At 45.3% G+C, this 22,485-nt stretch overlaps 1 protein-coding gene across 2 annotated transcripts in view; it reads left to right on the top strand.

Moving 5' to 3' along the window:
• Positions 1 to 22,485, top strand: part of ADAM19 (ADAM metallopeptidase domain 19) — an 87,402-nt gene that overhangs the window by 25,222 nt on the left and 39,695 nt on the right. For both annotated transcript variants that reach the window (XR_014056688.1, XM_081500470.1), the window contains exons 4-5: positions 9,146 to 9,224; positions 14,595 to 14,671. Coding sequence is in view for 1 of the 2 variants with exons in the window: in XM_081500470.1 (XP_081356596.1) it covers positions 9,146 to 9,224; positions 14,595 to 14,671 (156 nt within the window). In the remaining variant the exon portion in view is untranslated. The remainder of the gene's footprint in view (positions 1 to 9,145; positions 9,225 to 14,594; positions 14,672 to 22,485) is intronic.

Raw genomic sequence — 22,485 nt, 5'->3', positions numbered from 1 at the left:
CATTGATGAGATTTCATGAACATCCTTCCTCTCTGCCTCCTGGCAGTGTCTGGATGGCCCAACTCTTGGATTATCTACTGCTGATGATTAGCTAACTTTATTTAGACTGATGAGTTTTGAAGCAAAGTACAATTGTGTGATGTTGGTAGGTTGCTTTTGTTCTTTTCCAAATTCTGCACTGGTAAAAGTGTGGGGGGGGTGGGAAGCACTGAACAGAGAGCCTGATTTTATATATATAAAGATTTTTTTTGTTGCTGTCTGAAATTTATTCACCAATCCCTCTCCTCTCCAAAAAAACTGCTTAATGAGAAGGATATGAGGCAATAGAGTGAGGGAAGAGCTGAAGAAATAAGACTTGAAAAGGACAGGGTTAGGAAGTCAGATGGTCTCTTTTGGTGCCACCAATGATGTGTCTCAGTTCCAGTCATTTTCACCAGATGTCACTCATCTTGAAATTCAATGAAATGAGACCTGATCATCCTAGTTTGTTATGACTAACTCCAGGTGACCCAACTCAGAATGCAGCAAGAGGGGACTATTTCTCTAGATGCAAACTTTGCACTGTTTTCCCAGGGAAGTGGCAGAGATACTGGGCATTCCAGGATGACACATGTCCACTGTGATCTAGGAGGACTTTCCAAGTTCTAATCTTCTTGACGTGTGCATTTGCTGTGATTTGTCCTTTAGCATGCTGAAAAACACTGGACAAGGTTTATCAAAGTTACTGGGATATTTAATCAGAGCCTAAAAGGGACCAGGAACTCATATTTAGGGCAGGTTCGTTTGTGGTCTTCACTTTTTGTTTGTTTGCTTTTATTCATGGAATGGCCTACCTACTCCCTTTTTCTAAGCACATTTTCAGAGATCCTGTGGTCTTAGAGGTTTCTTTTCTTCACTTGCCCCATGTGTTATCCCCAAAGTTTACTATACAGTTTAACCACTGCCTCTTGCTTTGACTCTTCCCTTCGGGTTAATCTGATAACTGTGGTTATTTACCAGAAACTGTTTGCTAGTGCGCTAGTTACTTTTTTTTTTTTTTAAGCTTTCTCAGAAGTGGTAAACTTCTGAGTAGTACCCCATTTCCCCGAACTCTTCTTATCCAATTCCATAAGTGCCTATGTGGGTACTTTACAGGACACTGCAAAACAAATTTATAAACTCTTCTTGGGTGAGCCATTCTGCAGGCCTCTTAGGTCCCTGACAGTTAAGCATCTCTATCCCAAGAGGTCAGCCCTGTTTGCACAGACAGGTTATTCATCGTGGAGGCAGCCAAGAGTGAGGCCTGAAGAGGATTAAATGAAGGCCTTGCTGGCCAAAGGAGTAAACGGTGCTCATCCAAACATCCTTCGGTCAACAACACAGAAGCCAAACACAGGACCAGGAGCTGGTCGGAAGGGTGCCAGGTCTTTTAGTGACTGGGAGAAGATGTAATGAGATACGATCCATGAAAAGGAGTGTTGATTTAATGCGTTGTTTGGACACTTCCTTAATAGAAGGAAAGACAACATGCTCTGGCTTTATGCCAGGCTTGTGGGTGGCACCATCTTGCTTTGTGGCACTGCTTCTGGAGCTGGCCCTCTGGCAGCCACGATGCTTGATCCAAGTGAGTGATTGCAGTAGAGGAGATCTCCTACTCTTTACATCAGAAGCAACCTTTGAAGATCCCCCTTCCTTGGTTTTCTGATCCCTCAAAGAGAAATGCCTCTGCCCAAGGAGTGCCTCTGCCCGTGGGCCCCTTATTTGGCTTTAAGTCCTTGCTTTTGGCATGTTGGTTTGTTTCCATTTCTTTGGAGTCAGAGGTGAAATGAGCACTTCTTTGAAAGTCTTGGTTCTGAGATAGATAGAGCTCTCTCCTCCCCTTTCTTGTTCTTTGAAAACAAAAGACAACAAAACACTACTTACTGAATCTGTTATTTTGTCCCAAATATGGACACTAGCCATTATACTAGAATATCACTATCTGCTTTTCAAAAGCTCTTCCCAATGTCTGCCTGTCCTGGGTAATACCATTTCCATTTGAGAGAAAGGGAAACTGAGGCTGAGGAGCTTGTGACATGCTTAGTATTACCTTTCTAGTTAAAAAAATATGAATATAGAAATTTCCAAACATACCCAAAAGGAGAGAGGCTAGTATTATTAAAACCTCAGAAACCCATTGTCTTGGTTTGAAAATTACCTAGTTTTTACCCCATGTGCACATAGATGTGTGTGTGCACTCAGTCACTTAATTGTGTTCGACTCTTTGTGACCTCATGGACTGTAGCCCACCAGGCTCCTCTGTCCAGGCAAGAATACTGGAGTGGGTTTGCCCTTTCCTTCTCTAGATCTTCCCAATCCAGGGACTGAACCCAGGTCTCTTGCATCTCCTGCATTGGCAGGCGAATTGTTTACCAACTGCACCACCTGAGAGGCCCATGTGCACATAGCTAGTCCTGGAGAAAATGTTAGCAATGAAATTTGTAGAAACAAATACTTTATACTTTGCGAAGAGTTCTTTTTCTTTTGTTCATTTTATTTAGCAGATATTCATAGATACTTTTCTAACTTTGTATAACAATTCTATAAAGTAGATTCTATTATTTCCCCATTTTATAGATGAGAAAACTGAGACTCAGAGAGGCTAACTAATTTGTCCAAATTCACAGAACTTAAAAATGTCATAGCTAGTATTTTGAATGTATTTTCTCATTTGATCCTCTCAGTGGGGCTATGAGATCATAATTATTACATTGTTTATTTGGAGTCTAGGAAACAGAATTTAGGTGGCTCAAGTGAAAACAGTTCTCTTTTTCACTATTTGTATAAATACAAATAGTGAGCGTTTGTCTAAGTTTTACTTATCTAATTAATGAGGGAACCAACAAAATGATAAAACTGCTTTAAAAATTGGATAGATAAGGGAAACATATATATGTGTATGTGTATATATATTTCAATAGTGGACACAGTGCTGAGATAACATTGCTAAATTACATATAAAATTGGTTAATATCCTAGGGGCAATAAAATCATAACCTTGAGGGTTATCTTTTCTGTTAGGTGGAAATCCTTTGCATCGATGTTGTATCTTATTAAGTTTTTACAAGTTAACATCTAATCTTACAGGGTTTTACAAGAGCTGCCCTAATTAATTGTAAATAGTCTTTCAAAGCTACATTTTCCCCCACAGAGTCCAAAGAAGCTCAGTCAGGCTTCTCAGAATCTGCAGTTTGTCAGTGTTCTTGTATAACATTGAAAGGCACCACCGTGATCTTTTGCCTCATTTTCAGGGTTTGAAATGACAGCTAGAGAGTGCAACTGGTACTGAAACCAAACCTTTCTGGGCCTTGGACTTGCCTTCTAGGTTGGGCTGGTATCATCTTTAGATTTTTGAGAGGGTGCTTTAGGAGGCTAGAAATGAGAAAAAGAATTAAGAATGTTAAAATTGGTACAATGGAGTAGAATTCCCAGAGCCTGAAAAAGCATCACCTGGAAAAACTATTAAAAATATAGATTTCTGAGTCCTTCTCTAGAGACTTAAATTCTCAGTGGGGTCTGGGGTTTTATATTTTTCCACAGCATTTCCGGGTGTTGTGTTACTGTGGCGAGTCCCATAATGACAGCATTAGGAGTATGAGTGAGAAATGAAAGAGCCTGTTGTTATCAGCACCACAGGTGGACGGGGTAAGGGTGCAGCTCCCCCAGAGAGGGGAAGAGGGACCAGCACAGCTTACCTCCCAAGCATCACCAGTGTATAAGTGCCCCAGTACTCTTGAAAGAGCCGGATATGAAACAAGACCTGGGAGAAGGAGGTGTCAGTAAAAATAGCCACTGGGGATGAGCAGAGTAATGTTTGTTTATGCTGAGTTTGTCTGGGTAGGTTGTTTTTCAAGGTAGTTTGGAAATTATTAACCAGTTTGTCTTCACTGATTTGCTTATCTGTAGTAGCAGGGTAAGGGGATTGAACTCCGGAAGGTGTTTTGCAAATCTGTTTTAGTCCTGTCACTTTTCTTTCCCCAGAAGGAGTTTTAGAGAAACTTAGAGAAGCATTTGAAATTGGTCTGACAAGTCCATACCCCTTAAGGGCTTCCCTGGTGGGTCAGCGGTAAAGAATCTGTTTGCCAGGCAGGTGATGTGAGAGTTTGATCCCTTGGTGGCGACGATCCCCTGGAGAAGGCTACCCACTCCAGTATTCTTGCTGGGAGAATCCCATGGAGAGAATCCCATGGACAGAGGAGCCTGGCGGGCTGGAGTCCTTAGGGTCGCAAAGAGTCTATGCAACTTAGCGACTAAACAATAATGCATAATCATTAAAGGGACAGTTCTGGATTTGAGGGCTGTGAGCCTTGGAAAAGGTGAGTCAGGGCTGTTGCAACTGCAGTGTGTTTGGGGTCTGGCTAAGTGTACAGTTTCCAGGCCACCATGGGCAATTCTGTGGTCCTTCTCTGGAGAGTGACCTTACATTTTATGTCCAGTAGTTGGAGGACAGTGTATTTTCCCAATTGGGTTTCAGAAGATGCAAAGAGTCAGGAGACTGCTTGAGGACTTTGGGGCCAGGGCGGCCAGGGTTTCTCCCAAAGTGAGCACTGCAGTGAGTGTCGGGATGGTGTGTGATCTCTGCCTGCCAATGGGCTTGTGAGCCCCGAGGGCACGGGTGGGAGACACTTCTTCAGAAACTGCTTTTCCATCAAAGCCAGAAAAAGCAGGGGGCGGGGTGGGAAATCTTGGACAGTCCTTCTCTCTTCCTGGACGCACATCACTTACAACTCATTTCCTGAAAAACCTAATACACTCTAGTGGTGAGAGACGGCTTCCTGAAGATCTGCTGAGCCAGCCCCTTGTCAGAGAGGAGATGAGAACAAGATGTGGTTGGAGAAGGGACGGCTGGACTGAGCTGGGCTGCTCAGGGGCTCTGCGGCCCTGTCTCTGAGGGGATCGGCTTTGATGCTTAGAGCAGTGCCAAGGCACCTGGGCATGGGGACATAGATGGGCCTAGCTTGGGGCATTGGGGAGCATTTAAAAGCAGGGTTTTATGAATCAGTACAATTGCACAGATGGTGGTGACAAAACATTTCGCTTCCTTTTGCTTCTAGAAGGAAGGACGACCTTCCTGGCTAATATTGCAACCCCATTTGGGGAAAGGGTTATTTAGAAAAAAAGCGACTGAAGTAATGCTGAAGTCCTTACATGTCCATCCTCTTTATCTTGCCCTGTGCTTTGCTACCCCTTTTCTCTTCTCTGCATATATTCTCATATCTAAGAGCCAGGAACTTCCTTTTTGTGGCATCACATGTTCTCAAAGCTGCTGTCATCACCGTGAAATTGTGCCTTGGACTACTGCTAACAATGTTTTTGTTTTATGCTTCTGCGTTCTAATATACTTTTTCCTTCCCTGGAGAAGGAAATGGCAACCCACTTCAGTAATCTTGCCTGGAGAATTCCATGGACAGAGGAGCTTGGCAGGCTACAGCCCATGGGGTTGCAAAGAGTCAGGCATGACTGAGCAACTGTCACTCAACTGAAAGTGAAAGTGAAAGAAAGTGAAAGTGAAGTCGCTCAGTCGTGTCCGACTCTTTGCGACCCCGTGGACTGTAGCCTACCAGGTTCCTCCGTCCATGGGATTCTCCAGGCAAGAATACTGGAGTGGGTTGCCATTTCCTTCTCCAGGGGATCTTCCCGGCCCAGGGATGGAACCCGGGTCTCCCACATTGGAGGCAGACGCTTTAACCTCTGAGCCACCAGGGAAGCCAATCACTTCTAGTAGAGACAGAGCAGACAACTGCTTAAAAAGTGGTCCTGGTCTAACAGACTTGGCTTTGAAACCTGCCTCTGACGCTGTGCTGTGACAGCTTGGACAAGTTTCAGATCTTGAGGTCACAGTGTCCTCACTGGTGTGTTGTGAAGGTGAAATGATTTCACACTTAAATAAATACACATGAGCTATTTTGATTGCAACTTTTCGGGGTTTCTTAAGCTCAGAAAGATACAGGGTGCGATGGAGGCAGAAAGGTGAGACAAATGGATATTTCTGAAGTTTGCCTGCCTTAAAAATATGTTGAGAACTTGCTCTCTGGTGTAGTGGTTCTGCATGAGAATCATTCGAAGAGTTATTACAACAGATGATTGGGCTCCAGGATCAGTTTCTGTGTTCTTCAGGCCATCTGGGATGAGGCAGGGCAATCTGCATTGTTTTTTGGGGTTTTTTTTTTTCAATCTGCATTTTAAACTAGTTCCTAGGTGATACTGATGCTGCTGATCCTGAAAAGGGCAGTTAGGTGGAAGAACTGTTTCATGTAGACTCAGAAGACAGAATGAGGCCGGTGGGTACAGATTACAGAGAAAGGTAGCTTTCGTTTCAGTGTAACAACTTTCTGTAACTAATGTATGTGGTCAGGAATGGAGTGGGTGGTCTGGAGATGTCCAGTGCAGGATGGCCATTTGGCAGATTCCTACACAAGGTACAGGATTCATTTGTTTGTTCATTTATCCATTCATCTACTTTTTCACAGAATAAACCTGCCTGGTGCTAGGAGCTGAGGAGAAGCCTTAAACAAGGCAGCCATGTACTCCCTGCTCTCAAGGAATACATAGTCTAGCGAGTTTGGCTTAATGATTCTTGAGGTCTCTCTCAATGCTGAGGCTATGAGTGACAGAGGCAGAACCTCAGAACAAGAAGGTGCAGAAAGATGCTCACCCTTCTGAGGACGTGTGGCTGAGAACCAACAAGAATTTGGACTCCCTTGAGGTTGTCTGGATTGCTCTCTTTTTTGGATCATCCTGGTGTTACTAGATGAATATTCCACCCCATCCCCCCAACTCCCAAGATGCAGAAGAGGCTGAGGATGTGTTTCCAGGAGTGCACTTACTGTGGGAACATTCACGTCTGGCACCCGGGATGAACCATTAGATTCTGAACTCCTGACTGGCCGTCCATTATGTAGTCTGTCAAAGCAGACCACAGAAATGGGCTGCAGGAATGAGCTCATTGTTTTCTAGCTTCTTTCAAGTGATATACTGGGGAGTTAATGGCTGGGGGGAGTTGGAAGGAAATAGGTAAATTCCGCCAGTTTTTCTCGGCTCTTCCCATCACAATTCCTGTTGAAAGCAATTGTGATAATCACTAATGTTTCCTGAGCTCCACTCTGAGCCAGGCCTGATTTTAAGCTCTTTTCATGCATTATGTCATTTTACTCTGATGACATCCCTGTTGAGCAGAAGGGTTTTTGCAGAAGAGGAAAGAGAGGTTCAGAGAGGTAAAGTAACTCCCTCCTGGCTATAGAGATAGTAAATGTCAGAGCAGGGCCTGAAGCTTAGTCTCTCAGATTCCACACCATGCCCTAAGCTCCTAGCATGCTTAGTGACTACCTCCATTCATTCATTCATTCATTCATTCAGTAATTAGTTAACACATCCTTCCTTTGAGTAAATGTTAAGCATCGATATATAGTGGTGAGCAAACAGCTTGGCCTCTGTCCTCCTGGGGCTTAGAGTTTATCTCCTTTAGACAAATGAGTGGCTCTTCCCTTAGATCCTTGGCTGGTTAGATGTTAAGGAGAAAGAGGAAGAAAGAATCTGGCAATTTAGCTACCCACCCAAACTTGCTATGTGAATTGGAGTTTCTCTACACAAACTAGGTTTTCTGCTTTGCTTTGTTTGTACATCTCCCTGTTGGGTTTCTTTTCTTCTTGTTCAAGGCTGGATGATGAAGGGCTTGACATCATGCAGGAGAAGATGCTTGTGGCGTTTGCCTTCTGACTGTGCTCTGGGGGCGGAGGGGAATCTGAGAGTCCGGAAGTGACTCTGGAGTGACCCTAGAAACCCTCTTCAGTGACCCTGTCTTGTGGGAAATGTCACCTCTTACAAAATCAGGGTGGTCCCTGCGGATTCCTTTGGCTTTCTGTGCTGGCCTCAGCTTGTATTTTTTTCTTTTTTTAAAAGGCAGTTTCAAATTAGATTTTCCTTTTCAAAATAAATACATGATAATTATTTTTTTTTAATCAACCACTTTTTCAGAAATATACAGCTTACATTGTGAACATCTTCTGTAATCCCCTGAGATCACTACCACTACCAATAGGCATGTCCTTCTCCAGCTATTGTCAATGCATGCCCTAGTGTATACTGCTATTACTTTTCATTTAAAGGGATCTTTAAAAGTACATACTTTCCTGAAATTTTTCTTTATCTGACTCCACTTTAAACATCTTTCCATAGTAAAAGATATAGATCCACTTAATTCTTTTTTGTTAGATTCCAATTTTTAATGATACCTTCCATTAAAAACCATTTTGTTCCCTGACCTCGATTTTCTTTAGATTCATTCTGCTTTTAATGTGGCTGAACTAGTTGAAGAATCTATTTGGCATTTTTATTTCTCTTTTAACTTTCAGAGAAATTCTAAAAGCGTTATTTGGGGTTACCTTGCCTTGGGCGAGGGATTCTTAACCTCAACTTCAAGAGGTCTGTGACAGGAGAGAAACCAACATCCAGTATTAGAAAAGAAAAAAAAGAAACATTGAAAAGGTAACACACAGAACCAGATCTCAGGAAATCTGAACCATTAGATCTCATAAAAGATGGGCAAAGGAAACTTCCAGAATCCTTGCAGCAGGAACAAAGGAGCAGATAAATAGTTCCCATCTGTTATGTTCTTGCAGCATTACTCCATTGGCTTGCCTTGCACAATGGGCCAAGGCTAGGTAGGATACCTTGATTGTCAATCTTAACAAAACCTGCAACAGGGAGGAGGGATTCCCTTAAAGAATGGTTGGTGTGCTGATACCAAAAGTTAGTGGGTGTGCTAGAAAAATAATCAACTAAGGTATATAGTAGGGTCCATAGACCCAGGGAAATTCTGTGAGTGTGTTTGCACATGATCTTCCCAGGACCCAGAACAAATTAATATCTAATATCACTGCTTTGGTGGTCAGCAGCATCTGGTTGTGGCTGAATTAAGTGATGATCCCAGTGAACACAGAATTCATAACAAACTTCATTCTGTTTTTCTTTTTATTCCTTAAGCCCTTCCATAAGGCTGCCGTTTTCCTTCTGCATGGAGATGCTTGGGGGTGGTTCTACCAGGTTCAGTTAGAATCTCTGGCTACTGTTCCCATGAGGGTAAAGTCTATCTTCTAAGGAGACAAATGTCTTTTCTTATTCTATTCAGGCACCTTTTTGCTCCAGCCTACACAGAAACTCGTTATACTCCAAGTGGCAACGCTCAAACCACCACCCTGAAATCTGAGGTAAGTTCAGATCAACACATATCTCCCAGGCTGCTTCCCTGTCCCAACCCCACCCCTAGGAAGCCAGGAGAGAAGCTCAGTGGAGACAATGCCTCTTCTGAAAGAACTGTTTTCCCTCACTGAGATCCAGGGAATGAGCAGGAAAAACAACATAGAATTTGTTGTTTCATGGATTCATAATGCTTTGCTGGCTAAAAAGGTGAAATAAACCGTATTTTAAGCTTATTGCATCTGATTAAAATTGATACAAATCACTAAATCCTAACAAAAATCTAAGTAAAAGAAATGATTTGCTGTTGTCTCACTCAGTCAGGTGCTAGTTGCTTTTTCATATGGGTGGGTAAAGTTTTGTAGTCTGCTTTGTCAATGTGAGTTTAGGATGTGAAGATTTTCTTATTTTGCCGCTATTTTCATATTGGCTATTTTTCTCCCTCAAAGTTGAGTCTGGCTGTTAGCACAAAAATCTAAAAAAAAAAAAAAATTTTTAACAATTCATGTATTTTTAGCTGCGTTGGGTCTTAGTAGCAGTGTTCAGGCTCTCTAGTTGTGGTGCGTGGGCTTAGTTGCCGCCTGTCATGCGGGATCTTAGGCTTCCCTCGTGGCCTAGCAGTAAAGGTTCCACCTGCAATGCAGGAGACAAGGGTTTGATCTCTGGTCTGGAAAGATCCCCTGGAGGAGGAAATGGTAGCCCACACCAGTATTCTTGCCTGGGAATTCCTGTGGACAGAGGAGCCTGGTGGGCTGCAGTCCATGGGCTTGCAAAAGAGTGGGACATGACTTAGCAACTAAACAACAACGATCTTAGGTCCTGGACCAGGGATCAAACCCACAGCCCCTGCATTGAAAGATGAATTCTTAACCACTGGGCCACTTGGGAAGTCCCTTGCACAAAGATTTGTCATTTAAAAGCTGGTCTTTCAGTTTTAGTCTTTTAGTTTGCTTCATCATGCCATTTGGTCACTGGTGGACATTTAAGCTCGTGAATCACACACCTTTTATGATTTGCTAGCTTTTCCTACAGGGGTCATGTTAGAATTTGTAGGATTAGAGTGGTGGTTCTCAATTAGGAGTACTTTTGGTTTAAGTAATTTCTTAAAACCTTTGTTGAATATGTTGGTAACTAACATAATAAAGCAAGGAAAATATGCTTCATGATGATTTATACCAATTTTAATCAGGTGCAAACAAACTAAAATGTTCTATTTGTTTCTTTGACCATTTTGGCCAATAAAGGAAGGGAGGCTTGGCAATGTGTGGAGATAGTTTGGACTGTCATGACTGGGAGGTGGCTGCTACTGTCTGGTGGGTAGGGGCCAGGGGCGTGCCCGTTACCCTCCAGTGCACAGGCATCCCTCCACAGCAGTTATCCTGTCTCAAATGTCGGTGGTGCCCAAGTAGAGAAATTCTGGATTTGAGTGATCCTTCTCAGACTCTATTCTTGCCTGGAGAATCCCATAGATAGAGGAGCCTGGCAGGCTACAGTCCGTAAGGTCACAAAGAGTCAGACACCACTGAAGCGACTTAGCACTCTCAGACTCTATGCCAAAGAGCAGGGGTGAAGGAGAAGGGAAGACGGATGCAGGCAGGAGGAGCGGTGTCTTTTGCCTTTGGGGTTTGGCATCATGGGCTTTCATGGGCGCAGACCTGGGAGGTGTGCTTTGTAGGCAGCACAGTACCTCAGTGCCCCTCCAACTGCTTCCTGTGGAACCCGAGATTCCTACATGACCCCGTCTTTAAAATAGCCGTGCGAGTCTTTAGAACAGCCTAACAGACAATGACAGCCACTGTCAGTTGTTAACAGCAGAGATGAGTTGATCAGATCACCCTTGAGTGAGGAGAGGGACGCAGGGCAGTTATGTTTCAATGGGGTCTGTGAGGTCTGAAGTAAGTCGGTACTGCGGGGCCGTGTTGGATCTTTGGATGTGAGGATCAGTGCTGCCTTCTTCACTGAGACCTTCCTGGATGGGGAGGGAGTGGCCAGGGCCTGCAGCAAAGTAGCCCATGTCCTTTCATCTCTGGGGGAGCTGGCCAGCTGGGGCTCCACGCCTTTTTCACGGCCCCTGGTTGAAACTTCTTCCTCCCTTCATACTTCGGTTCTCTGTCGCCAGCGAGGTGGGAGGGGACGGACAAGCCTTGGAAGCCCCTCGCCATGATGACCTCACAAAGCACCCTCCTCTGGGTTGGGCTGCTGCACTTCTGTACCCAGAGCCGAAGAATGGGTCTCAGTGCGTGAGTCTGCCATGAGCTCATGCTTCCTGCTACGAAAGCCCCCGCAGGGTGGCCCCCTCAGGCCGAGAAACTGAGAAGGAATGCGATGACTTCATGGCTGTTGTGTTCATGTGCTTGTTCTTTGTGCTCTCAGGATTGGGCAGAGATGTTGTGAGGGCCTTTGAGAAACAGAGGGCAGTGAGAGAACTTCCCCTCCCTCCCAGACAGCCCCTCCTTCCTAAAGGTCTCATTGACCAGAGTGCATCCCAGCTAAAGTAGGGGTGACTCTGTTTTCTTGTTCAGTACATCCCCTCCTCCTGGGCTCTTGCAAAGCGCCCCCCCAGCCCTGGGGGCTCCCAGTCAGCATTCCTTTTTGGGAGCTGAAGACTCAAAGAGAAATGGGAATGTAATAAACCACTTAGCTTCAGCTGACCCAAGTGTTGTGGACCACACTCTCCCACCAAACTTGGCCGGGAGTAGTGGGAGTTCTGGGAACCTGATCCTGCTCATTGCCGGGCCCGTGGGTTCCAGCCCTGATCTAGGTCAGGTCACTGGAGGAATGGTCTGAGAGTGTGTTCCAGTAGAACAAGTTGCAGAGTTTGGGGTCTGAAGCCAGGGTTTTAGTCTTGGCTTTAACCAGCCGTGTGACCTGAAAAACCCTTTCAGCCATGTTAATGTTGAGTTTCCTTATCTGAAAACTGGATATGCTAACATATGACTCTCAGGGATATGGAAGGGTAAGATGAATCACTGATTTTTATGGGAATTCATAAACATCTCTTCCAGCACTACATTTTACAGATGAGGAAATTGAGAGGAGATGGGAAAAAGGAGCATGCCTTTTTGCTTGCTTTCAGTGAGCAGCAAAGCATAGACTAACACCTCAGTCTGGGTCAGTACTGGAAGATAATAGAGCTTTTTTTTCTTTTATTTTTTTAAATATTTATTTGACTGTGCTGGGTCTTAGTTGCAACATGGAAACTCTTAGTTGCAGCATGTGGGATCTAGTTCCCTGACCAGATATTGTACCCGGGGCCTCCTGCCTTGGGAGTATGGAGTCTTAGCCACTGGATCTCCAGGGAAGTCCCAATAATAGAGCTTTGACAAATTAAGCCCATGTACTTCGCTGGATCTGCTTTTGCTAAGACAGGCTGAGCGTGGAGCCTGAAGTCGGGCTGCTGGGGTTTGCATCTCCACTTTGCACTGTGGCCCTGTGAATGACTTGAAACCTCTCCAACTTTAGTTGAGAATGAGAATAAGAGTATCTACCTCGTAAAACTATGATCAGAATTAAAAGGAAAAAATAAAAAATCTGTGTAAGTTGTTTATCCAGGAGCAGGAGCTGGGTAGATGTTAGCTCTTGTTGTTTATGGCAGACATTATGTCCCGCGGTGATGTGTGTGAAGACCCTTTATATATTTAAAGCATGTTACATTGCAGTCACGCCTAGTGCTGGTTGGTACTGGAACCGGAGAATGTAGACAAATGGCTTACTTAGCTGTCTCCTGGTTCACATGCCTGCCTGCTGGGGACCAGGGAACGACCGCAGTCAAGCGTGGTCCTGGTGATGGCTCACTCAGACTGTTGTTATGTGGGCGAATGCCGGACATTCCTGATTGGCCCTGCTCTCAGGACATTGGTGGGGAAAGATAAGGCTTCGTGTCTGCAACTGCATAGTTTACATCCTTTTTAAGACTTTAGAACCAGACTCTGCTCTGGGGATTTTACCTTTTTTCTCTTTGCTCCAACTTGTCTCTTTTGACCTATTTGGGACAAAGTTTATAGGAATGTGTCCCTTGTTATCACTCATAGGTCTGCTGAGGACAGCCCTGGTTTGTGTCTGTCTGTCTGGTTTAGCGCTTTATCACTCTCAGCAGAGTCCTGCTTTGCCTCATAAATACTCTGGCTACCCTACTTATCAAACATTCTGCTGACACCTCAAACTTTATTTCAAGCCATTCTTTACGATTTATATCTTTGTATGACTTTTAAACTACGACTGGCTCTCACAAGACGCTAAACGACTGGCTCTCACAAGACGCTAAGTCCTACGAAGTCTGGACTCGACTCACTGTTGTGTCTTAGGGCCTAGCCCTGGGCCTGGCACATCGCAGTGTGTAGCCAGGAGGAATCCAGCTGGGTTGAGAAGACCAGATGGCCGTGACATAAGCCCTGGTGAGAGCACAGCAGCAGACCTGAAAGGGTCCATGGACACAGGTGCAAAATCAGGTCTGGTCCAGGTGTGCAGGGGATTCAAGGGAGGCAGGGAAGACTGGTGATAGATCAGTTTCCTAGGGCCACTGAAGAGAAGTACCATAAACTTGGAGGTTTAAGACAATTAGAAATGTGTGCTTTCACATCTCTGAAGGTTAGAAGTTCAAAACCAAGGCCATGCTCTCACTGTAGTTTCTAGGGAAGTATCCTTCGTAGCCTCTTACAGCTTCCAGTGGCTCCTGGCCATCCTTGGTACCCCTTGGCTTCTGGTTTCATCACTCTAATCTCTGCCTCTACCTTCAAATGGCCTTCTTCTTGGAGTGTGTATATCAGTGTTCTTTTCTCTTTTTATAAGGATACTAGTCCAGTATTGCCTCATCTTGATTTAATTACATCTGTAAAGACGCTGTTCTAAGTAACATCACATTCTGAGGTTTTGAGCAGACATGGATTTTTTTTGTCTGTACCACATGACCTGTGGGGTCTTAGTTCCCTGACAGGGATCAAACCTGTGCCCCCCGCACTGGAAACGCAGAGTGGGTAGACGTGAATTTTGGTGGGGACACAGTTCAGCTCTCATGGCGGGGGAGGTCACAGAGGTGACTCTAGTGGTAAGGCAAGCTTTTCGGAAGCCAGTGTTTCCTGTGACCAGCATCATGTCGTAGAAAGAGATCTGAAATCCTGGCTTCTCCAACCAGCAGAGAGACCTTCAGCAAATCCCTTTGCTCCTCTGAGCCTCGGCTTCTTCATCAGTTCAGTGGGGATGATGGCATCCGCCCTCTCCCTCCTCCCAGGAATATTGTGAGGATCAAATAAAACAGTGGCTGGGAAAGCTCTTTGCAGATCTAAGGTTACAGTAGGTGTGCAATCATCCCCGACTGTCTCAGGATGCCAGCATGGCTGACTTGTCAGTGTCCTGTGGTCTGACCACCGCTCTCTCCTTGCTAGGATCACTGCTTTTACCACGGGACAGTGAGGACGGCAGAGCAGTCCAGTGTCACACTCAGCACCTGCAGGGGAATGAGGTAAGAGGCCCCGACAGTGCGAGGGGCACCTGGCTCTCTCCCCAAGAATGGAATGTTTAGGACAAGTGGGGCTGGCCTTGGACAGGGACTTTGAGAAGCTGTCCATAGAGAATATGTGCAAGCCAGCTCTGAGAAAGGCTGAGCTCGGGAGATATGATAATCCTTCATGATGATGATAAAAATAACCAACAAATTCACTGGGATTGAGCATACACCTTCCTGAGGACCTTGAGGTTTTGTTATTATTTGGGTATGGGGAAGCCAACAGTTGAGTAGGAGACAGCTGCCATTAGAAAGATGGTTGTACTCAAGATCCCAAGAGGACGGGGCATGCCATGCTTGGTGGGGGGCCCAAGGGTCGCTCAGGAGGCAGAGGGGGAGAGGGAATATGGGCACGTCTTTATTATTATTTCTGTGGGAGAGAACAGGCAAGGTGGGGTAAGCAGGCTTAGAATTGGTTAGTTTGAATAGTTTCAGTGGGATGTGGGGCATGGGGCTGTCCTTAGGTGCCTGGTACCTGGCCCTGGGGTGAACAGGCAAGGGGGTGGTGGCCCAGAGAATGAGAGCCCCATTGGAACACCATGCTGTGCTCACTGGTGAGTTCTGTCTCAGGGAATTGGCCAACCCTGGGGGCAGGAGCAAGGCCCCAGATGTCAAAGCACCAAAATACAGGACATAAAAGACATGGTCCATACACTTGAAATTGATGAGTTTGAGCATTTATTCCCACTTCTCCTTTGCTCTTCTCCAGTAGAAGTGCTTATAAGCAGTAAAAAGGGAAATGGGCAGCTAGTGAAAAGAGCAGGAAGAGAAGGAAGGAACAAGGATAATCTTAAGGACAGGAAATGAGGTGAAAAGTTCCATTTAGATGGCATGTTGGAAAGAGAGTGACTTCATTCTCTGAGCCAGACAGCCTGGCTTTGAGCCAATAGCAGTTGACCAGCTGGGTCACTTGTAAAATGTGGGTAAGGGAAATAGACCTCTGTCATGCTGTTAGGATTGCACATTGAGAAAGCACAATAGCATAGATTGTGCTAATAGATAGCTAACCGGCCCGTACATATGGGCACTCGGTCACCAACCAGACCCTTGCTTCTTAGGTGAGTCTCACAGAGGTGCATCATCAACATCACCTAGGAGCTTGTTCAAATGCAATATCTCAAGTCCCACCCAGACCTACTGTATCAGAACCTGTATTTTACCAGGATCCCCAGATGACTCATGTGCAAGTTATAGTTTATACCTGAGTATGTGTGTACCTTGAGAATATGAATTCTGTCTCAATATCTGTTTCTCTCCTCCAGACGACCCTGGTGCTCTGCATATGGTAGGATTTATAGATGTGTATTGAAGTAATAAATATCATTTATTTATACTCTTCCCACCCTCCCCTCCTTTTGGAAAAGGGATGATGATTTGAAAAACCTAATTGTCTATACTAATTGCCTCAGTTTCAATTGCCTATACTATGTAGTACCTGTACCCAGTGTGTTGGTAAACTAGCTCTGTGAACACAAAAACAGAAGAAAAGCCCTTATTTTTAGCATTTGCCAATATAGTGATAAAAATATTCCCACCATGACCAATTCAAAGCTGTCAATGTGATGTTACTAAAGGCATCATTGGGAAGATATACACATGTTAGCTCTCATGAGCCAGAAGGAGGTATTTCTACGTGTACCCTTCCTCTCTCTTGATTGATTCAGTCAATAATCGTTTCTTTTTTTTTTAATTAATTTTTATTGGAGTATAGTTGATTTACAGTGTTTGGGGTTAGTTTCTGCTGTACAGTAAAGTGAATCAGTTTTACATATACACATATCCACTCTTCTTTTAGTTTCTTTTCCGATATAGCTTACTAGGGAGTATTGAGTAGAGTCCCCTGTGCTGTACACTAGGTACTTATTGGTCATCTGTTTTATATACAGCAATGCATATATGTCAGTCCCAATCTCTCAGTTTATCCCTTCCCCACTGTTCTGCATTGGTAACCATAACTTTGTTTTCTGCATCTGTGACTCTGTTTCTGTTTTGTAAATGAGTTCATTTGTACCATTTTTTTTTTTTTTAGATTCCTCATATAAGTGATATCGTAATGTTTATCTTTGACTTACTTCACTCATTATGGCAGTCTCTAGGTCCATCCTTGTTGCTGCAAATAGCATTATTTTGTTCTTTTTTATGGCTGAGTAATATTCCATTGTATATATGTACCACACCTTTTTTTATCCGTTCGTCCATCAGTGGACATTAATGATTGCTCCTTTCATTCAGCAAGTTAATATTGGGTGTCTCTTCTCTGCCAGCGCCCTACACAGGTGGAGGAAAGACAAGCATATAAAAGTAATTTCCTGAGCCCTCAGTCTCTCGTCTGTAAAGTAGACATGGATGAGAGGCATGGTGGAGAATGTGAAGTGCTGTGTTAACTCTACAACATGCAGACAGGATTATTATCATCTTACCACAGTGAAGCCATTCTGAGACTCACCCAGGCTCACATGCCAATTTGAGGCCCATCATGCTGCTGATCCCATGTTTGTTTATAAATCCAGCCATGTCTCCTCTGTAAGGCTTCAGGCTGAGTCGGCCGGAGGGAATTAGGCAGGAAACAAGCTTTGGCTGGGAGGCCATAACAGTGGCCCCAGATCCCCTGCTCAAGTGACCTGATTGAGCCCAGCCAACTCCCAGTGGTGTTTACAGGCCCAGCCACCGCCACCTGCAGCCTGCAAGTAAACAACGTCTGTCCCAAGGAGGACGAAAGGGAACATGCAGGTGCGACTCACTTCTCTCCCCCTCTTCCTCTGCCCTCTTGGTCTGGAGCAGTGGGAACTTGGCCCAGCCTCTTATAAATCATTCCCACAGCCGTGCTGACGAGAAAACCAAGTGTGCCATCCATGTGTTTCTGTTTTACACGTGAAACAGAAAGGTGGTGGGGTCCACCCGCCTTATTTTCCCAGCCTTCTTGCTACACACCTTAAGAAACCAAGGGTGTCTGTGGGCATGACTGATTTAAGAGCTGGAAACGCAAGCCAGATGGCTCAATTCGGACTCTGGAGAAGGAGCAGCTGCAGCAGCAGCAGGCTTCAAACTCATATAGCCCTCACGTTGTCCCCCCACCAAGGCTCATAAAGTGATGCTGCAATGGAAAATCTCCATAGCAATTGTGCTTCTCTCCTGGAGACAAGCACTTTGTGATTTGGGTAGGATTTATACCAAGTAGGGTCCTCAGGGTGATGATCCAAATCCAGAGGAATTCAGCTGAGTTTCTAGGCTGTTGCTGGGTCCCCTCTTCTCCCCCAAGCAGTTCTTTAGGCTAATTTAACTAAAGAAGTAATACAGGACCATAGTAAAAATAAATTCAAATAATACAAGAATGTACAGTGGAAAAGGTCTCTTCCTGTTTCCTGAATCCCTCTCCCCAGAGGTAGTCACTGTTAACCACTTTCTTGTGTTTCCTTTTAGAAATACTCCTTCCAAAAAGGAACATGGATATGTGATATAATGCTTTGTAATCTTGTTTAGGCCACTGACCCCTTTGAGAGTTGAGTGGCAGCTGTGGATACTTACAAACTACACCAAGGAAAAGATGTGGCACACCATTTCTTAGGGATATTTAGTATCCACTGGAGAAGGGCACGGCAACCCATTCCAGTATTCTTGCCTGGAGAATTCTGTGGACAGAGGAGCCTGGCAGGCTACAATCCATGGAACTGCAAAGAGTTGGACATGACTTAGCGACTGATAACAGCATAGTATCCACAGTCCCCAAGCCTGTCTTCTATGAAGGACTCATCTTCTAAATGTCCTTCACAGCATCTTGTGTGCACAAATGCTTTGCAGATTCACACAAAGTAGAAATGTTAGGAGCAGTGATTATTTGTGAGGAAATCTAGGCATTACTAGGCTGAGATGTCCTTGACTGAACCTGTGGGATTTGGTAGACACTGTGTATACATGTGTGTGTGCCCATGTGTGTGTCCCCAGCTTACTCAGCTCACTGTCTGTCAGCAGGAGAGGTATTGATTGCAGTAAAAACATTTTATACTCATTAAAAATAATTATATAGCTAACGGGTGTGTTAAACATTCAATTAATACGTGAGCGTAAAACTAAACGAAGTGAAAATTCTTTATCCTGTCCTGCCCTTGCAGTCATCCTCATTTCCCATCTGTAATCACTGTTGGAGGGTTATACGTAATTGAAATACGTAATCGTGTATATATATGATTTCTTTAATCCAAATGAGATTACCCTGTACATACCATTCTGTCAGTTTCCCCTTCTCTCAATTTAGCGTTCAGAGAAGGCAATGGCACCCCACTCCAGTACTCTTGCCTGGAAAATCCCATGGACGGAGGAGCCTGGTAGGCTGCAGTCCATGGGGTCGCGAAGAGTCGGACACGACTGAGTGACTTCACTTTCACTTTTCACTTTCACGCATTGGAGAAGGAAATGGCAACCCACTCCAGTGTTCTTGCCTGGAGAATCCCAGGGATGGCGGAGCCTGGTGGGCTGCCATCTATGGGGTTGCACAGAGTTGGAAACGACTGAAGCGACTTAGCAGCAGCAGCAGCAATTTAACATTGTGTCTTAGACACACACAGATCAAACTCATTCTTTTAATAGTTGCATAGTATCTTATGTATTAATGTCTGGCGGGTTTAATTATATGTAAAGTTTTTCTGAGACACATGCAGTAGATCATCTGTAGTCATCTGTTTGATGCATCGCTCAAATTGTAGCAGATGTGTCCTTAGTGCTCTGGGGCCCACACTCACTGTGCTTATACCTTACCCCAGCTCCCCGGACTCAGACTCTGTGGGAGAGAGTACGAAGCTGAGAGTGAGCACAGGAGGATGTGCGTGAACGTGTGTGAGATGGCTTAGAAGGAGCTCACAGTTCAGAGTCAAGAGATCTGAGTTTTAGATTTCGCCTCACACCTCTCAGCTGTAGTGATCTGTTGAGTGTTCCTCTCCCTGCTTGATTTCATTTCCTTCTAGCTTTGCATTGGCCAGGCTGTTGCCTCTCATGAGCCTCACTCAGCCCTCTAGATGGTGCCCATGGGGCAGGAGTGGGTCCTGGGTGCAGGGCTGAGGGTGGCGTCAGGGCCCCGCCCGTAAGTAATGAGGCTAGACAACAGGAGGCCTGGGATATGCCCCTAGCTCCTCACTCAGTGACCTTGGGCAAGTTCTTGTGTCTCTGGGTTTTTGTTCCTCTTGTCTGAGAAAGGAGGGTAGACCAGGCCATGAAAAGGATCCTTCAGTGTCAGAAGTTCTGCGCCACAGGGAGAGTAGGCCGAGTTTTGGGAGGCGGGTCGCCTGGAACAGAAGGAGCCAGTCCGTGCCTGTCTGCCCTTTTGCCTACCTGGCCTTCCTTCTGCCGAGCAAATAAGGCAGGCCACCTGTGTGTCAGGCCCCGAGTAAACCCTCACAGGGCAGCGTCAGGTTGTGCCAGGTGTGGATTCTGGAGTCAGGCAGTTTCTGTTTTAAAGCCTGATGCCTTGCTTTAGATCTCTCGCGTTAGTTTTCTCATCTATAAAATGAGAGCAACAGTAGTGATGTCATTGGTGGGTTTACACTAGGTGATGAGTGCAGCCTCCTTGAGAGCAGGGATTTTTTTTTTTTTTTTTTTTTGATGAGCCTGCTGCATCCCCAGTGCCTCAAACTGTTCCTAGCACACATTAGGTGCACATAGTACATATGTGTTGAATGCCTACTGATAAAATGCCTTGTACCAGTCTGGTGTATAGTACACGGCCAATGACTGTTAGCTGTCCTTTTAAAATATTACCCTAATGGTTAGTAACCACTGCTTATGACTTCAGTTTTCATAGCAGCCCTGTGAGAGGGCAGTCTTGTTGAGTACCATGCCCCACAGCTAGCAGACAGCAGAACCAGACTTTGAATCCAGGTATGTCCCCCGTCCTGAGCCCAGGCTCTCCACTGGTGCCTTGCCACCCCCATCCTGGAGGGATCACATCACCCACATGCCTTCTCGGCTCCCCTCAGTGCTGCCTTTGAAACTCCGTCCTTCTCACTTGCTGGAACATTTTGAGGGAAGGAAAGAAGGGTGATGGAGTGATTACCTCTTAAGGAAGCTCTGGGTGTAGCCTTGTAGGCTGTGTCCCCTTTAGTTTTAGCTCTGAATGGACTAATTCCCAAGAAGCTGTTCTCAAACCCAGGTCCTGGAAGGATGCATTTGAGTGAGTCCAGCAGTCATTCAGGGGTTAAATCCACTGCCTGCCTGACCTGCCCTACCAGGCTTCCTCTGTAGAATTTCATTTGTATCAAGCTCTCAACAATGAGAAATAGGATGCAGAGCGGAGTGCAGAATTGCGTGTGAGGTCCTGGCCACCCAGCCTCCCGGGTCCCCTTCCCGAGCCCCCCAGGCGAAGCTCTGCCAGTGCTTACATTTCACAAATTAAATCAATAGAGATGTTTAGGAGGAGAAATGACTGGGGAGTGCTCAGGGAAGGACAGTTAGCAGGGCTTGGGGGTGGTGAGAGGGGAGGCCGCTGGGAACTAGGTTCTCACAGATCCCCCCACTCTCAAACCTGGCTTCCCTGTGACATGCTGGGGCCCATGCCTGCCTCTTCTCCACCCTAGGGAGTGGGGGGATGGCCGCTGTGACACAGGCAAGTTATGGGGGACCACATGAAGGAGGGGCGGAGAGCAGCCATAGAGTCCTATTGCTCAAGGACCCTCAGGGTCCCTCTGAGCTTGTATTTCTCTAGTGGTAATCTGCCTGCTCCCTGGAACAGGATTTCTTGGAGCTCTGTGAAAAGACGGGCCCCTCCAGAGCCTGGGCTCCAGGTCAGAGCTGCTGAGTATGACTGTGCAGGGGATTGTGTGGGGCTTGCTCACAGTACAGATGCTCAGACGACAGAATCTGCATTTCCTAGACTGGGCCTGGACACAGGCATTCCCCCCACCCTACCCCTCCCATGCTGTACAGTAGGTTCTCATTAGATACCTGTTTTATATATTGGGTATAATTGTATGTCAATCCCAGTCTCCCAGTTTATCCTATGTCCCCTTTCCCCTCGTGGTGTCCATGTTTGTTCTCTATGTCTTTGTCTCTATTTCTGCTTTGCAAATAGGTTCATCTGTACCATTTTTTCTAGATTCCACATATATGCAGTAATATACAATATTTGTTTTTCTCTTTCTGACTTCACTCTGTGTGACGGTCTCTAGGTCATAGGCATTTTTAATACATTCTGTAGAATATTCTAATGGATAGCTCTGGGAGCTTTTATCCTATTATCTCTGACTCATGGGTTTGGAACTCACTGATAGAGGCAGATAGCATAGAGGTTAAGGGCATAGGGTCTAGACTCTGCCAGACCTAAAATTTTTGGCCACGCAATACCCATGAGAGTTTGTTATTTAATCTCTCTGAGGCTCAGTTTCCTTATCTATAAAATGGGACCCATGATGGTGCTTTATAGCATTAATGTGGGAATGAAATAAGAACAATTGTATGCAGAGCCTTTGGCATATAATTGTGTGCTAAGTCACTCCTTCCTGTCTGACTCTTTGCTACCCCATGGACTGTAGAGCCCTCCAGGCTCCTCTGTCCATGAAATTCTCCAGGCAAGAACACTGGAGTGGGTAGCCATTTCCTTCTCGAGGGTATCTTCCCAACCCAGTAATCGAATCTGCAACGCCTGCATTGGCAGGGAAACTCTTGACTCCAGACTCTTTGCCCTGGGAAGCCTGGCATATGATTAACTCCCCCCAAAATGGTGTCTAAAAATGAAAAGTAGACAATGCCTCTCCCAGCTGGTGTCTTACTGCAGACAAGCGAGTTGG

The sequence above is a fragment of the Giraffa tippelskirchi genome, chromosome 6, assembly GCF_054371585.1.
Source record: "Giraffa tippelskirchi isolate mGirTip1 chromosome 6, T2T-mGirTip1v1.2.pri, whole genome shotgun sequence".
Lineage (NCBI taxonomy): Eukaryota > Metazoa > Chordata > Mammalia > Artiodactyla > Giraffidae > Giraffa > Giraffa tippelskirchi.
The sequence above is the reverse complement of the archived record's forward strand: the minus strand, read 5'-3'. Positions and strand labels throughout refer to the sequence as shown.